This window comes from Pelophylax lessonae (genome assembly GCF_965119305.1).
Source record: "Pelophylax lessonae genome assembly, chromosome: 5".
In the NCBI taxonomy this organism is placed as follows: domain Eukaryota; kingdom Metazoa; phylum Chordata; class Amphibia; order Anura; family Ranidae; genus Pelophylax; species Pelophylax lessonae.
This window is the reverse complement of record NC_138772.1, coordinates 498,467,140-498,485,296: the sequence shown is the minus strand read 5'-3', so window position 1 is coordinate 498,485,296 and position 18,157 is coordinate 498,467,140. Positions and strand designations below refer to the sequence as shown.

The following is an 18,157-nucleotide window of genomic DNA, read 5'->3' as shown; positions in this document are numbered from 1 at the left end:
CATAGCCCTCGCACAGGCATAAGCAAAAGGAAGCCTGTGTGAACGAGGCTTTACTTATGAAATGCATTGGCTTTTTTGGATACTATTACAAATAAATAAATATTTGTTCATTGTTTGCATGTTCCCCTCTTTTTTTTAACCCTCTACATTTTTATACATGCCCACTGTTATCAGTATATTGTAGAAATACGCATTATTCCACAAATTATTTCCAAACTTGAAATAGTTTCCTGTGTTTTATCTTTTGAGATACAAGTAAAACTGAGAAAATATAGTACAATAAACAAGTGTGATCATAAGCATTTTATGAGTTAAGGCCTACTATCTATAAGACTGAATAACATGGAAGAATTTCTAATATGCTCTGCGGATCTTTTTCAGTGAAGTTGTATTGATTTGATGGGTAGCTCAGTCACTTACCATTATTCAAAGGCAATTCACAGAGAAGGAAGCTTGCATTAGATCCAACTTGATCTATTTTGCACTCAGAGTTGCAGACCAGCACCTTGGATACCGTCTCATCAAACCCAGAGCCAGCAATAGTGACCATCAATCCTCCACCAAAGCTTCCTAAACAGCATAAAGAGATAAATAATTGGCTACATATTCATTTTGCAATAAATATTCACTGTTAATAACTACCGGTATTTCATAACTTTTTATACGCTGTCTCATTTAGGGCTCTCTTTAAATAAACAATTGCTTTATGAGTGTCCTAATATCCGCATAAAAGTAACTACCCATAATGTTTGTAATGTGTGTAATGTTAGTTTCTATTTGTTGCCTTTCGCAGGGCAAATGCCATTTCTCTAACAGTAAATTGTATGAGAAATAAGCCGTAAGAACATTCAACAAAGAGTTAAAAATTTGACCAACAGAGAAATAGCCTAACATAAAAATATGCTGGAGACCTCTACACTGTGTACAATGTGTATGGAGATTCCTGTGCAAACGTCCGAATGGGTGAGTGAATGGGTGTTCAGTCAAGTGAACCTCCATCTGCAGTGGGAAGTGAAACATTTATCAGAGGTATTACTACTGCTGCTAATTGTGACAGATTTCTGCTCAGTGCTCCTGGTTGTTAGGAAGGTGGCACCTGCATTTTAACAACCAGCGACTCACCCCCACCCAGCACATTCCTGTCTAAGGGGTAAATATAAAAAAGGCATTACGTCTCTCCCAGAACTCATTTTGGGTCTTTCACATCTGCTAAAGACTTTAAGGGGGGCACCACAAAGAAATGAAAAAAAAAAAAAACCTATGGGGTACCCCCAAAAAGCACTACCAGACCCTCATCTGAACACAGTGCTGTCTTAATAGCATTATGAGCCCCTAGGCAAAGTAATACTTTGGATCCCCTACCAGCCTGTCCCAATTTACACACCTACTCTCAATAATTAAAATATAAATCGTTGATAGAATTAAACATATATTTATTAGTACTTTCAATAAAATCAATTTTAAACGATAAGAAAACATTCCATAAATCAAAGACTAATCAACACAAAGAGCACAGTATTGGGGGAGGCAAAAAGGGCACAGTACAGAAGATTCCGATTCAGAATACTTTATTAATCCCTAAGGGAAATTACTGAGGAGGAGTCAGGAGGGCTAAATACTGGCAATCAGGAGGGCACAGTACAGGTTCCAGGGCTCTGACTGGGACATGGCCTCTCCCGGGAAAGCTTAGAAAAGAGTTTGACTGTCCTGTCAAATCTGGGACAGTTGGCAAGCATGATGTATGGGGATGCCAATGCATTAATACAGCCCTGTCTGAACATGCAGTGTACTAGCAAAGGGAAAAAAAAGGAAGGGGGAGGGGGGTTTCAATTCTACACCAGGCAACATGGTAGAGTGCCTTGCCAGGGGAAACCCCCCTGGAAAAGAACCTTGTCCCCATGTTGATAAGAAAAAGGACCTCTTCCCTACAATCCTGGCTCATTGTTGCTGGTATCTGTGGAAGGGGGCTTATAGGAATCTGGAAGCCTTCCTCAACAATAAGTAACCCCCAGATATCAGTTTTCCCTTTGCAAATGATCAAGTGGTACATAAAACCTCTACTCATTCAAAAAAAAAGGGGAAAAGTAAATAACAGCACGTCCGTTGATAAAAAAAAAGTCCCACAATAACAAACCACCTTCAATCATCCAGTCAAGTGATGCAGATCTTCGTTATTTAGAATAAACGAAGCCTGACGACAGAAAAAAAACAACACCTGCCAACACATCCAAACCCATCATTTCACTCCCAAAGAAGGACATCTCCCAGTTCCTGACGCCAAAATGTAACCAAAGGGGTGGGGTCTCCTGGGTGACTTATTGACCATAGATGGACATGACCATATTTGGTCAGTGACATCATGGGGATCCTTATTTTAAGATCGGTGGAAGAATCATCAACAATCTTTGATATGCTAAGCTAAAAGGGAGCTAAGACAGCTAAAATACCAAAGTTATGAAAAGTAAGACCGCTAACTTCAAAGTTGATGCGGACATAGATGTAGTAGACATCTATCAAATAAAACACTAATAATAAAAAATCCACAGTCAAGAAATAGAACACAGATTGGCACTTGGAAGAGCAAGCATAAAGCTGGACATACACTGATTGAAATGAGTCTGGTTCAGCTGGAACTGGCCAAATTTTGATCAGTGTATAGCAATCTCTGCTTGAAAAAAGTTGATTATTTGACGGACATCTGTCATGTATAGGGGTCTTACCTCATGACCCCGCAGCACCTATTGGGCTCAACTCTTTCCTGTTTTTATCTAGCAAGCACCGCGTGTCACTCGCTGTGCAAACCAAGCATGTAAGTGAAATATGTTTTTTCTGATATGTCATTCCATGACTATTTGATCTATTATGCACCAAATTTTGTGCCAGTTTGTATGGATAGTTGTGTATTATATATTATATACTGTTATATATTTTTTCTAATACTTACAGAAAACCTTCCAGTATTAGCCCTGAAGAAGAGGTGCCAGAACTCGAAACGCGTTGGGTACCTAATCTGGAGTGGATGGTTGAGTTTTCCATAAATTTGCACACAATACTATGCTTGCTTATGGTTTTAATACAATCCAAATGTGTTCTTTTTTGTATATTTCATGTGTTAATAAATTATAACTTTTAATACAACTTTTTTGACACTTATATCTCACTGTGCCTATAAAGTCCCACCCCAGGGGAATCACAATCTTTTGCATTTCCATTACGGGATGTGGCACAATTCTCAGAGGACCTCAACGGGAACACACACATACATCTGTCAAACGGACATGCTAGAAATCTTTTCCTGATCAGTAGCTGCAGCCACTGGACAGCCATTGGCACCTGCTGCTGAGATTCCTTTGAGAAGAGGAGAGAGAAGAGAAGCAGTGCTGCAGGTGGGCACAGCACTGGATCGAGATAAGGCTCAGTTAAGTATTTCATGGGGGGGGGGGGGACTGGGGGGAACTGACATTGAAAGGATTTTTTACCTTAAAGAAGAACATGCATTAAGGTATAAATCTTTTTACCTTTAAACCACTTTAAGAATATTGTAGAGAGCTAGGAAAACAAATGGTTTCTTCAATAAATCAGGCCCACCCCTTCACTAGAAGCCCAGATGACTAGGCTGAAGCTGTCTGGACATATTATGAGAAGAACCAACTGTCTGTAAAAGACAATTTTTCTTGAAAAATAAATGAAGGAAAAAAAAAAGAAAAGGACAACCAACAATAAGATGGATGGATAGAAGGATGGATGGATTGGATGGATACAGTCACAAAAAGCATAAACATGTTGTGTGTGTGTGGAGACTGAAGGCCCAAATCATTCTGAAGAATCACTATCCATGTGGTCTCCAGCAGTTTATTTTGATTTGTTGGCATTGAATGTGTGGGAAAGGGAATTGAGTCAATTTCTTTCATTCAACCCGCTGGTTGAACGAAAACAATGACTCATGTATGGCCAGTCTTAGTCTCCATCAGCAGTCTACTACTAATGGCACTCACCTTGATTTGGAGAGATGCTAGTCATACTCAGTTCATATGTAAATGTTGCACTGGATCTTCCAACGCCTTTCTTATTCTTTAGTAATACTGGAAATGTTCCTCCCCAGTGGTCTGTCACTGTGCAGTTCAGTAAAGTATCTGATATGAAGGTGATGACACATGCGGCATTATCAATAGTCACTGTAACATTTGTGGCATCAGAACCAAACTGTGTGCCAAAAACAGAGATGGTGGTTCCTGATGGTCCTGTTAGTAAAAAAGACGTAGAAAAGCTTTAGATATTTGCATAGGTTATACAATAACTGTACAGTTATGATTTTTTTCATTAATTAAATATTATATCCAAACCAGGGGTTTCACTGTATGGAAATTTTGTTCTATCTTTTTTTTTTTTCAATGACAGTAAAGTCTTATTATTAATAATTAGCTGGTCCATAAAATTTTAAGTTTTATAGCTTCATTCTAGGCAGTAAAAATACACCAAATAATGCATTTGTACTAAATTAAATCACTGAATATATTTTTGAATGGAGTGGATTTTACAAAAGTGAGTACACCCTTCACATTTTTGTAAAAATTGTATTATATCTTTCATGTGACACAGAAGAAATGACACTTTGCTACAATGTAAAGTCAATTTCCTGTCCCCTTAAAATAACTCAACACACAGTAATTAATGTCTAAACCTCCGGCAACAAAAGTGAGTACACCCCTAAGTGAAAATGTCCAAATTGGGCCCAATTAGTCATTTCCCCTCTCGGTGTCATGTGACTTGTTAGTGTTACAAGGTCTCAGGTGTGAATGGGGAGCAGGTGTGTCAAATTTGGTGTTATCGCTCTCATGCTGGTCACTGGAAGTTCAACATGGCACCTTATGGCAAAGAACTCTCTGAGGATCTGAAAAAAAGAATTGTTGCTCTACATAAAAGATGGCCTAGGCCAGTGATGGCGAACATCGGCACCCAAAATGTTTTGGAACTACATTTCCCATGATGCTCCACTACACTGCAGAGTGCATGGTCATCATGGGAAATGTAGTTCCAAAACATCTGGGGTGCCAAGGTTCGCCATCATTGGCCTAGGCTATAAGAAGACTGCCAAGACCCTGAAACTGAGCTGCAGCACTGTGGCCCAAACCAAACAAGAGGTTTAACAGGACAGGTTCCACTCAGAACAGGCCTCGACCAAAGAAGTTGAGTGCCCGTGCTCAGAGTCATATCCAGAGATTGTCTTTGGGAAGTATATGCATTGCTGCAGAGGTTGAAGGGGTGGGGGGTCAGCCTTTCAGTGCTCAGACCATACGCCGCACATTGCATCAAATTGGTCTGCATGGCTGTCGTCCCAGAAGGAAGCCTCTTCTAAAGATGATACACAAGAAAGCCCACAAAAAGTTTGCTAAAGATAAGCAGACTAAAGATGTGGATTACTGGAACCATGTCCTGTGGTCTAATGAGACCAAGATGAACTTATTTGGTTCAGATGGTGTCAAGCGTGTGTGGCGGCAACGAGGTGAGAAGCACAAAGACAAGTGTATCTTGCCTACAGTCAAGCATGGTGGTGGGAGTGTCATGGTCTGGGGCTTCATGGGTGCTGCCAGCACTGGGGAGCTACAGTTCATTGAGAGAACCATGAATGCCAACATGTACTACATGTACTAGGACATATTGAAGCAGAGCATGATCCCCGTCCCTGGGACGCAGGGCAGTATTCCAACATGATAATGACCCCAAACACACCTCCAAGATGACCACTACCTTGCTAAAGAAGCTGAGGCTAAAGGTGATGCTAAAGGCTAAAGGTGAGGCTAAAGGGTTTAGGTCTCCAGACCTAAATCCTATTGGGCTTACTCAAATTGAAGGTTGAGGAGTGCAAGGTCTCCAACATCCACCAGCTCTGTGATGTCGCCATGGAGGAGGGGAAGAGGACTCTAGTGGCGACCTGTGAAGCTCTGATGAGCTCCATGCCCAAGAGGGTTAAGGCAGAGCTAGAAATAATGCAGGCCACACAAAATATTGACACCTTGTGCCCAATTTGGACATTTTTACTTAGGGGTTTACTCACTTTTTTTGCCAAAGGTTTAGACATTAATGGCTGTGGGTTGAGTTGTTTTGAGGGGACAGCAAATTTACACTGTTATACAAGCTGTACACTCACTACTTTACATTGTAACAAAGTGTCACTTCTTCAGTGTTGTCACATGAAAAGATAAAATAAAATATTTACAAAAATGTGAGGGGTGTACTCACTTTTGTGAGATATTGTATCTTTACTTTTAAGGACAAAACAACAGAGTCTCTATAATGTAACCCTCCTCACAGAATATATTTATATTTCTTTTGTTTCTTCATGACTCTGTTAAGTATTGAGACCAAAAAGTAAAGTCGGAGGAGCATGTGCCTCACTCCATGTAATAGCACTGGGCCAATCAATGCTGTCACGTGGTGCATTCTTCTCCATTGTCACGTGATCCATTCTAAGCTATGATTACAGTGACCAACCAATTACACACTTTTTTGGATTGCTCCTGACTGCTGAACAGAGTGGTGAGAGAGTGAAACGAATATACGTGTTTCTGGGAAGGGGGAATTAAAGCAAACTTGTTGCCTTGTCGTGCATGGGCAAAACACAGATTCACTTTAAAGAAAGCTCCACTCAAAAGCTCCACTTTTCTGCCTCCTCCCCCCCTTCGCTGTCACATTTGGCACCTTTTGAGGGGGGAATGGCTACCTAGTTTTGACAGCCGGAAGTTTGGCTCCTCTTCTTCTTCCACCATAGCCGACCCGTTCAAAGAGCGCAGCACGGCTTCACTGCCAGTTTCCCCTAGTGGAGATTGTGGTGGCAGCACCTGATAGCCGATCAAAAAATCGGTTCAAGTGAGGACACCAATGGATTCCTATACAGGTAAGTGTCCTATTGTTAAAAGTCAGCAGCTACAATATTTGTAGCTGCTGACTTTTGTTTTTCTGAAGGAGCCTGGAGCGCCTCTTTAACCGCTTAAGGGTGGCCCCACATATATATATACTGTGACAGGGCCACCCTTAAGCATGAAATCACGCACCTGTACATGATTTCTTTCTTTGAGTCTGGGGCACACGCCACCAGTGACTCGCTCCTGTTGTGATTGGACACAGCAGGAGCCAATCTGCGGGTCCGGTGTCTGCCGGCACCCCACAATCTTTCCCGGGCAGACAGAACGGCGATCTGCCTATGTAGACAAGGCAGATCATCATTCTGTCAGAGGGGAAGATGGAGATCCTGTGTTTCTGCTAAGCAGGATGGCGGTGATCAGCGATTTTTAGCGGGACTGCGACAATGCAGAGAACAAATCTGACACTAGGTGACACTTTTTGGGGACCAGTGACACCAATATAGTGATCAGTGGTAAATAAAAAATGCACTGTCACTGTACTAATGAACTGGCAGGGAAGGGGTTAACATCAGGGGCAATCAAAGGGTTAAATGTGTTCCCTGGGAGTGCTTGCTAACTGTCGGGGGTGGGGACAAGATTGTGTTTGATCTTCCTTTATCAGATACAAATGCAATGAATTGTTGTTATAAAGCCTTCACATTAAAAAGTCTTGGTAAATCTAAAGGAGATACACTGTAATGGGTACGGCCAGTCTAAGGGTTTTTTAAAATTACCAGAAAATGTTTATTTCTGTTCAGACACTTCTGAAATATACACCACCATGCAAATAGAACAACAAGGTTGGTGACCTGTTTTTTTTTTGGTTTGAAGTTAAAGTGTTACTAAACCCAGGACCCTGCATTCACTATATCTGGTCTTCCACAGAACATGGAAATGCAATTATTTTAGTAAATATAAACTGCTAAATATCTTTTCTCATTAGCAGTATATAGCAGTCTTGTGACTTCTATCAGTGTCTGACCAAGCACTGGTAAAGCTTGTAGGAGGAGATTTCTGACTGACCTATAAAACTGCAAGACCCTTGATCTTTTGTCTGGACAGTGCTGATTGGCCCTGCATTGATCACATGCATCCTCCCAAGAAAAGAAAATCTCTCTAGCAATACACACCAAACTGAGCATGGGCAGCCTGACTCCATAGACTTTGTGTTAACAGGAAATTATTAGGAGTCAGTGGAAGGAGGGGAGGATCAGAGAAGACAGGATCAAACAGCCTTTTTACACAATGTGGAGGATGAACTTCTTAGGTTCCACAGTGAGTATAATAAGCATGCTTTAATGCATATAAAGACAAATTTTACTGTTGTGGGTTTAGTAACACTTTAGTTTTAGCCTTGTCACATCCCTCCCCCAGCTTGTGGCTAGACACTGAAGGAGCAGCAGGAGCACAGTGGTGAGTCATCCTTCTGCTCACTTACTGCAGTCAGGATATTCATTTCTAGCTCAAATGAACCACAGCATAAAGTACTGTCTGCCCCTCCCTCAATCTGATGTACAGGGATTGCAAGAGGCTGATACCAAGTCATATTTAAGCACCTCTACTAGTTACATTTACAAATGTAATTATATTTTTAAATGAATACATAACTGCACTAATTGATAACGTTTTATATCTGCTTTACGTGCCACATGTAAAATATGATACCTGTGCTGGGAGAAATTGATGTTACTGTAGGGGTGTCCACCTCTGAGTAGGAATAGCTGAGCGATGGATAGGACGCAGATGGTATGTAAATGTTTACTGTGGCAGTCTTGGCGGCTGAAGCTGCAGGAGTAACACACTGGATACTGCCGGGGGTTACTGAGAGAATAAAGCATGGGGCGCCATCAACTTTCACCGTAGTATTCCTCGGGGGGAATCCATTTCCGTCTATCTGCAAAACCGTTCCACCTAGAACACTTCCAGATGGTGTCAAAAGTACAGCTTCAGCAGGACTGTTTATGGTCAAGCGGCTCTGGGCCAAGCCTTTGCTTAAGACAACAACTTTGACTTCACAGTTACCAGCAGGAATTGGATCTAAACTGCATATAATTTGTGTGTCATTGACATCTTCCACACTGGCTGCCACATTATCTCCAATGTAAACTGCTATGTCATTAATGTCTGCTCCAAATCCATTGCCATAAATATTCAATACGGTCGAAGTGTTGCGTACTACATTCGGAGAAATGCTTGAAGCAACCACTGTAACTGGGCTGGTATAGTTGAAGTTGCAGCTTCCTTTGCACAGTGCTGTAATTCCATTGACTGTCACCTGGACATTAACAGTTTGAGCGGAACTGTCTTGGGTGTCACAAATAATGTTTGTGTAATTAATTGATACGATGCTGCAGCCTAAACCTGTTATAGTGGTGGCATTTGAGAAACCAGAGCCAACTATGGTTATTCTTGTAAGTCCGGAAACAAAGCCATTGTTTGGCATGATGGAATCGATGTGAGGCAACAAGGCAAATCTCCTGTTCATCTCTTGGTTTATAGCATTTATAGCGTTACCGTAGTTGTTCACTGTTAAAGATACAAGTTCTGCAATTCCAATATTCATTGAGTTCTGAGGATCTATCTTGCAGGTTATCGAAGTTTCATTACTGGACAAGACTATACATGGATAATTTCCAACTGAGACCTAGTAAAAATATAGATATGGGTATATTTAATTATTAGGTTTGCAAGCAAAGATGATATTCCTACTAAAAATTCCTTAAGAACTAGACCAATTGACTTCTTGAATTCGATTACGAATAGTGTTTCTAATGTCTTCAGCAGAATTACTATAAGAAAAGCAACAGGTCCTAGGGTTCACCTACAGTTCATGGACCATCCCATTATGCAGTGCTGTCTGGCTTGGATAATACACTTCTCAAAACAATTAACACTTTGAAAACACATCAGATCTCAAGGGGGAATAATATCATGCAGGATATCTATACTGATATGGACTGGGTAATGTGTTAGGAATGAAAGGATGCCACATCGTTTGATGGAAATGAAAATTATCAACCTACAGAGGGCTGAATTTAAAGACACCCCAAATATCAAAGTGAAAAAATAATGCAGCAGGCTAGTCTGTTTTGCTAAAAATTCATTGCAGCAACTCAAAATGGTATTCAGTAGTTTGTATGGCCCCCACGTGCTTGTATGCATACCTGACAACGTTGGGCATGCTCCTATTGGATTTAGGTCAGACAAACGTGGGGACCATTCAATGGTATCAATTCCTTCATCCTCCACGAACTGGCTGCATACTCTTGCCACATGAGGCCAGGCATTGTTGCGCACCAGAAGGAACCAAGGACCCACTGCACCAGGGTACGGTCTGACAATGGGTCCAAGGATTTCATCCCGAAGCCTAATGGCAGTCAGGGTGCCATTGTCTAGCCTTTAGAGGTCTGTGCGTCCCTACATGGATAAGCCTCCCCAGAACATCACTGACCCACCACCAACCCGTTAATGCTGAACGATGTTACAGGCAGCATAACATTCTTCATGGCTTCTCCAGACCCTTTCATGTCTGTCAAATGTGCTCAGGGTGAATCTGCTCTCATCTGAGAAAAGCACAGGGCACCAGTGGCAGACCTACCAATTCTGATGTTCAATGGCAAATGCTAATCGAGCTCCGCAATGTCGGGCAGTGAGCACAGGACCCACTAGAGTACTTTGGGCCCTCAGGCCACCCTTATGAAGTCTGTTTCTGGTTGTTTGGTCAGAGACATTCACACCAGTGGCCTGCTGGAGGTAATTTTGTAGGGCTCTGGCAGTGCTCATGCTGTACCTCTTTCCACAAAGGAACAGATACCTGTCCTGCTGATGGGTTAAGGACCTTCTTTGGCCCTGTCCAGCTCTCTTAGAGTAACTGCCTGTCTCCTGAAAGCTCCTCCATGCTCTTGGGACTCTACTGAGAGACACAGCAAACCTTCTGGCAATGGCACGTATTGATGTGCCGTCCTGGAGAAATTGGACTGCCTATGCAACCTCTTTAAGGTCCAGGTATCGCCTCATGCTACCAGTAGTGACACTGACCCTAGCCAAATGCAAAACTAGTGAAAAACAGTCAGAAAAAATTAATAGGGAAAAAAATGTCAGTGGCCTCCACCTGTAAAATCATTCCTCGTTTGGAGGTCACCTTATTGTTGCCCATTTAGTGCACTAATATACTCTGAATAAAAAATGTTCCTTTAGATTTTTTGAGCAGTGTATAATAAAAAAAATGGGACACTTCAGGTATTGATGTATAGACCATGCAGCATATTATGTCTAAAGCGCATCTTTGGCTCAAATACGGTATTGTGCCAAAAAATGTCCCACATTAGGATTGTTTTACTTTTTTTGCACAGAAAGAAACCATATAATAGTGCAAAAGTTAAATAAATAGTTTACCATAACAGTACACAACAATCAAATATACAAAAGAGAAAGACACAATAACAAAAAATACAACATCCCTTCCCCTCTTGAAAAAAAAAAAAAACCCAAACCCTATAAATAAAGAAATAAGAATAGATATTTTTATTTTAAAGCAAATTTTACATAAGCCATACAATGAGTGAAATTTCGTTTTTTTTCTTCACTTCTGTAAAATTTTGCCTAAACCAACCTGCTCATCCCAATTAATGACTGATCTGCAGTAGACATTGCAATATATGAATGGCCAGAGTGCAAAGATGTGAGCGGGTCTCTCTAAAACAAGAAATTACTATGACTATAGAAGATGCCCACTGGATTTTTTGGAGTTGCACCAAAAAAATTAATACCACATTATGTAAAATTATACACCTTTAAACCATATTTAAAGTGATTGTAAAGGCACAAGGTTTTTTTTTTTTATCCCAATGCATTCTATGCATATAGATAAAAAGACTTCTGTGTGCAACAGCCCCCCTCAGCCCCCCAAATACTTACCTGAGGTTCCTCTAGATCCAGCGATGTTGCAGCTTTTTATCTTTTTATTTATTTTTTGATGTTGCAGGAATGTCTTGGCCCATTGGAACTCCCCTCATCAGTGAGCCAATGAGGAAAGAAAGGGGGGAGCTGGGCACAGGGAATGGACACTGGAAATTGTGGCTTGGCTCGGGTGCCCCCATAGCAAGCTGTTTGCTATGGGGGCACTCAACAGGAGGTAGGGGCCAGGAGTACTGAAGAGGGACCCAGGAAGAGGAGGACCTGGGCTGCTCTGTGAAAATCCACTGCACGGAGCAGGTGAGTATAACATTTTTGTTATTTTTAACTAAAAAAAAAAGGAGACTTTACAATCACTTTAAATTAAAAGCAGTGGACAAATTACATATAGCCATGTTTCGAAAAGAAAAGATAAAAAAGTAAACATTAGTGTGTGTTCCACATAAAGACAAAGTCTTCACAACAAGTAAACAAGTACTGATATTTGTTTTGACATGTTTCGTGAAGCAATGTTCACTTCTTCAGGAGAAGATAGAATTTACAGTATTGTACTTGGTTCAGTTGAATTACTAACATGGGCAATGTTGTGTTTTGCTAAGTTTTACCCAACATGGGACTCTAAGCTTTATAATATTTCTGTAAAAAAGGGAATAACCCCAAAGCCAAAAATAAAATCTTGCAGACAATGCTTTCTTGCAACTCTTGGGGACTCCAGTAATAAGGTCTTCCCACTTGAGTTCCTCTGTTCTCCCTTGCCCTACATACACTCACTTCTCCTGCTACAGAAAATGTGGTCTCATTCCCTGGTAATGGCTGTAACAGTAGTGGGACCTGGAGAACCAGATATGAGATATATAAAATGCTGATGAGAGATTGAGCACGAACATCTACCCAGAACTGAACTTTAGGTGGACTGAACCTGCAAAACCAAACCACAGCAGTGTTTGCTATACTAAGACCTTATATATACCAGACCTTATATATACCAGACCTTATATATACCAGACCTTATATATACCAGACCTTATATATACCAGACCTTATATATACCAAGGTCTGTCTGTCTGTCTGTCTGTCTGTCTGTCTGTCTGTCTGTCTGTCTGTCTGTCTGTCTGTCTATCTATCTGTCTATCTATCTATCTATCTTATTCTATCTATCTGTTTGTCTCTTTTGGTCTCATCCAAATAGTTACCTGGTTAGCACATGTGATGTTACTGAAGCCAGATCCCACTATGGTTATGGGGTCTTGAATTGTTCCATAGGTTGGTGTAATGCGGGTAATGGAAGGTGAGTAACAGTTGGAGTACCGAAACCAGATGGAGTAGTTATGTGGTGTACTATCTTTTAGCTGTAGACAAATAGGTTCTGGAGCAGCACAGTCAACAGCTGATGAATTTAAAAGGGGAACTGCAGAAACACAGAAATATAAATTAAACAAAGAACAATACATACAAGTCTGATAATTTACTGTATATATACTATTTTTTACACATGTGTACCTTTTTAATAAATATATTTAATCTGAATGTCTGCTTGTATTTCTACTGGCTCAATTCACAAAGCTTCACACAAGGACAAGAATTGAGTTTCATGTAAAGGGTACAATACAGGAAAAATAGAGTAACAAACAGAGAAGAAGGATCCCTAATTGTAGTAATGCAGAGGACCATGCCTCTTCCCACAGGTCCTTAGTAATGGCAGGCAAATAAATATGTTGAAATATGTTATTGCAACAAGAGCTTGTTGGAAGTGGTATTAGCACTATCAGAATCCACAGCAAACCCAGCTTCTGCTATAATCTGGAGTTCCCTGGAAAATGAGTAAGTAAAGGTTATAACTCATGTCAGTTTTTTTTTTTTTTTTGCCATCTGTGTCCCGTTGGGGACATGTACCACCAGTTCCTGTTTCATAGCCGAAACAGGAAGTGAGGAAAATCCCTGCAAATTAGGAGAATTCCTTGGGGACCTCCAGGTCACTAGGACTAGTGTCCCCATTGCAAAATTCCCCCGTTACACAGTTAGTGAGGTTGAAAAAAGACATCAGTCCATCCAGTTCAACCTATGATGTGTGTGTGTGTGTTTGCTGTTAACCGTACATTGTATACCCCTGTATGTTGTGGTCTTTAAGTTGCCCATCTAAAAGTTTTTTGAAACTATCGATGCTCCCTGCTGATACCACTGCTTGTGGAAGAGAATTCCACATCCTTACCGCTCTGACAGTAAAGAAACCGTTACGCAGTTTAAGACTAAACTGCTTTTCTTCTAGTTTTAGTGTAACTTTTCTGAAGACAACCCAAAATGTTCAGCTTGTACTTCCACTTTTGATGACAATGGTAAACAGGGTAAACATGGTAACTAGAGAGAATGAATCTCCCTAACGGTGGCACAGGCAGCAATAAAAACCTAATAGGCATCTGATCCCTCCCAATGCTGCACAACAATTTAAAAAAAAGTTTTTTCATAATCCATTGTGTCTGAACTACATCACTTCCTGAGCTTAGTGTCAGGTAAGGTGGGATGGGGCCTGACAGTAAGAAATGTCCCTTTCGGGTGGTGTCAAAAGTAAGATAGGTATGGGCCACTGGATGGCAGCTGCCTTGTTGCATATGTCCTCTCCGATTGCCCTCCTATTATGGACCCAAAGTGGATTAAAGAAGAACCAGACAGCAGGCTGCTTTGCTGCCTACTGTTTTTGCCGGTTGCTTCAGAGGCTCAGTGCTGGTGCCAGAGGTGTCAGGAAATCCAGAGTTGCAGGAGCTCATGGAGAGTTTATAGCCTAGGTAAGGTAAAGGTAACAGGATCCAGGAACACAGAAGCCACCCTCCCACCCCTTGACAAATATATTTGTATATCGAGTATAAGTGCTTATGTACGCTTGCACATAGGAAATTTTTAACTAGATGAATTAATATTGTCTCTTGATGACCACCTAAAGGATGAAGGCATGGTGGTGGTCTGAAAGAGTCAGAACTGGGGGAATTTCGAGTGTGCAACTTTATTTGTGGTTGAAACTTTTTTGGCGGCGCTATGCATTAGTGCAAGACAGCTTTCCTACATAGAGAATAATTACACAGTAAAGGAGCATAGGTCTGCTTGCATAATTAGTTTTTTTTTGTGCTTACTAAAGCCACTGCGTAAAGTATTAAGAGAACAGAAATTGTTAAAGAAACTACAGAAGAAAGGGATTTTCACAATAAAAAATAGACCTAAAGCAAAAGCTAGAATGAAAAAGCAGAAAGAAAAAGGACTAAAGAAGATAACCAGAAGAATTGCTAAAAAGAGAAAGAAGATTAGAGATGAGGAAAGTCCTTTAATTGTAAAACATAAGCCTTAGACCGTGGTGAGTTCTAAACCACTCTCTTCTGGGCAGAGAAAATTTAAAATAATGTAACTATGTTCTTACTGATTTGGAAAAGTTACAGGGAGATACAAAAAGAGTACAGTTTACAAAAATTGACAATTAGTTCAGCAAGTGTTGAAGGAACAAATGTACTTAAAGCGAAGTTCCACCCAAAAGTGGAACTTCCGCTTTAGGTATTCTAACCCCCTTACATGCCACATTTGGCATGTCATTTTTTTGAGGGGGGGGGAGCGGGTACCTAGTTTTGACAGGTACCCGCTCCCACTTCCGCCCGGAGCGCCGCGGCGCCCTGAGCGGAAGTTCTCCTCTCCCCCTCCCTCCCTGCAATCTTCTGGGACATGTCGGAGGTCCCAGAAGATTGCCGGCCAATCAAGACGCGCAGCGCGACTCGCGCATGCGCAGTGGGTACCCGGCTGTGAAGCCGCAAACTGTCACAGCCGGGTGCCCACAGCAGTGATGCCGGCGCGGAGGGAGAGGATCGAGGCTTCGGGCGGCCGCATTGCTGGACCGTTGGACAGGTGAGTGAAATGGCTGGAACTCCGCTTTAAGGGAAAAACTGAAAGATATACCGTATTTTCCTAATAATACCTAAGTATTATACTTAGGTTACCTTGGAGATATTATACTTGGCATATAAGATGACCCCCCATTTTTGGGGATTTTTTTGAGGTTCAAAAGTAGTCTTAGACGCCAGAAAATACAGTAATAATGAATAAAATAAGGGAATCCCTTGCCAGGTGTGCAGGATACTTTGACATATTAGAAGCCATCAGACCTACCGCATTTATAAATGTACCCCATGCCAATGCACCCATGACTCTAGGAATAGGTAGTATTTCCCCCCCCCCCTCATTAAATTTAGATGGCTGTAAGTTAGGGAATACTGTGTATGTCCCTGTTTGGCTAAGAATGCCAGGAGCTGTGCAAAATATTTAGCTGTTTTATCATCATCATTGTTTGACATCAAGTAGGATGTCAACCCCAAATGTTAGTGCTCCGGAGTATCATGGAACAATTAGTCCCGCTATTGCCTTGAGGAGGGACACCCACTTTAGGATATGCTGTTGTTATTAAAGATTAACTTTGTTTCAAGGCAAGTTACCTGGAAATCAATCAAAATAGATAGCCGAGCTGATGGCTCTAATGCAGGTTTGTTTAATAGGGAAATAAAATAAAATAAATGTGTACAGACTTGCAGTATGCTTTTTACACATGTTATGATTCTGCTGAGCTCATTGAGAAAGTCCTCGAGCCACTTTGGTTTAGTTTCCAAATTGTATAGCAATTACCATATTTTGGGATTACATTTGAATGGGAAATGGAAAGGTGACATCACTACTTAATTAACTGTATTAAGTGGTACTAAAATTTTTGTATCTACTTTCTCTCCTGAGGAACCTGATCAGGTAGACATACCGGTCTTAGGAAAATTTCAATTGCAAATTGGTAAACAGCAAAATCATAAGTGTAAGGATTATGCTTTCATGTGAATGTAGAGTTGTGCCTTAATGCTGTATATTGTAATGTCTCTTTATTTCTTTGAAATTTTTTTTGTTCCAAATGAGGAAATTAGCTTGCTCTGAAACCACAAGTTAGAAAAGTCTGGGATATTTAAAAAATGGTTTCCTGTCAAGTCTAAGGTGGCAAATGCTCTGCTAATGTTTTAGCATGCATATATATTTTCTGCAAAATATTCCGCAAAAGAAAGAATATAAAATAATAATTGCTCATGTCACAAAAATTTAGAAATATACTGTACTGAGTTAATACAGGTTGAGTATAGATTGTAAAGATTGTTATGAGTTGCTACCTTTCATAATTGTCTTAAATCTCCATTGTAAAAGGCTCTTTAGGCCAATTGCTATCAATTCACTATATCACTTATCGCTAGTGCTGTGAGTACAACAGTGCTAGGCAAATATTAGTCTGGTTACAAAATGACTTACCTGGTACATAATCAGCCTCAAATCCTCCAACTGTCACCTGTACTGCACTGATGGTTTCTTTGGGTGGAGAGACAGAGACCGCCCCCTGCATGTATAATGACTGTCCATCATTGACATAACCACTGCTGTAGTAATAGGTTCCTGGAGATGTGAACTTGTAGGAAAAGACACCTGAGACCAAGAAAACAAATTTAAAGTTACAGCATCACCATACAAACTAAATGCAGACTTTTCAAATATGAAATTCCCACTAAGACAGAACTTAAATGTTATGTATATTTTAAATGATTTGTATAAGCAGGTCTCAAAAGTATCCCTATATCTCCCTCTTCCTCTCTATAATATGTTCCAGCATTCTTTTTTTTTTTCTTTAACCTTTTTTTGGTAGCAAGAAAAATATTTTCTAATACTTGTAACATCATCACCAGCATGTAAAAAGGTGCTTTAGGTCTGTTTTTTATGTAGGCACGCCCCCTTCCCCATACTCCCCAGAACTATACCTCCAAAGAGCCCTTTCCTTACATACAAAATGTGGGCAGGTTAAAGGGACTCAAGTAGTAGTATTATTTCTCTGGGAGGGTAATCAACAGAAAGGGCAGGAGTGGTTGATTTCTGTTGTCCAGTGAAGGAGAACCAAGACCCCATGCACACTGGGGGTTAAATCCTGGTGAATAGGGCTCTGGCATTTAGCAGTTAAATGCCAGAGCCCCATGTACTAGGGTTAAAAACCCAATGTGCATGGGGCCTTGGGCAGGGCTGATAGCACTCTTTGGGATTTCAGTGCAGCAGTGACACTGTGTTGGTAGCTCACAGCAGGAAGGCAGGAGCTCACTGGATTTCTGGTAGGATCACCAGGCTATTTTCTGTACCTGCAGCAGGAAGTTAGGGGCTCACTGAATTGCTGACAAGATCACCTGCATTTTTCTGTACTTGCAGAACTTTTAAAGGGTTAAAACATGTACATGTGTTGTAAAGTTGTACTGAATATACTATAATATCACATAATAACAATACCAACAGTATATCTGATTTGG

General features: G+C 40.8%; 1 protein-coding gene across 1 annotated transcript in view; it reads right to left on the bottom strand.

Annotated features, from left to right (window-relative positions):
* The window catches only part of LOC309555644 (fibrocystin-L-like), a gene marked incomplete at both ends in the record, with an annotated part of 310,666 nt that overhangs the window by 89,853 nt on the left and 202,656 nt on the right, over nucleotides 1–18,157 (bottom strand). The window contains 5 exons of the mRNA XM_082257679.1: nucleotides 421–570; nucleotides 3,996–4,241; nucleotides 8,568–9,546; nucleotides 13,010–13,203; nucleotides 17,112–17,294. Coding sequence (XP_082113805.1) covers nucleotides 421–570; nucleotides 3,996–4,241; nucleotides 8,568–9,546; nucleotides 13,010–13,203; nucleotides 17,112–17,294 — 1,752 coding nt within the window. The remainder of the gene's footprint in view (nucleotides 1–420; nucleotides 571–3,995; nucleotides 4,242–8,567; nucleotides 9,547–13,009; nucleotides 13,204–17,111; nucleotides 17,295–18,157) is intronic.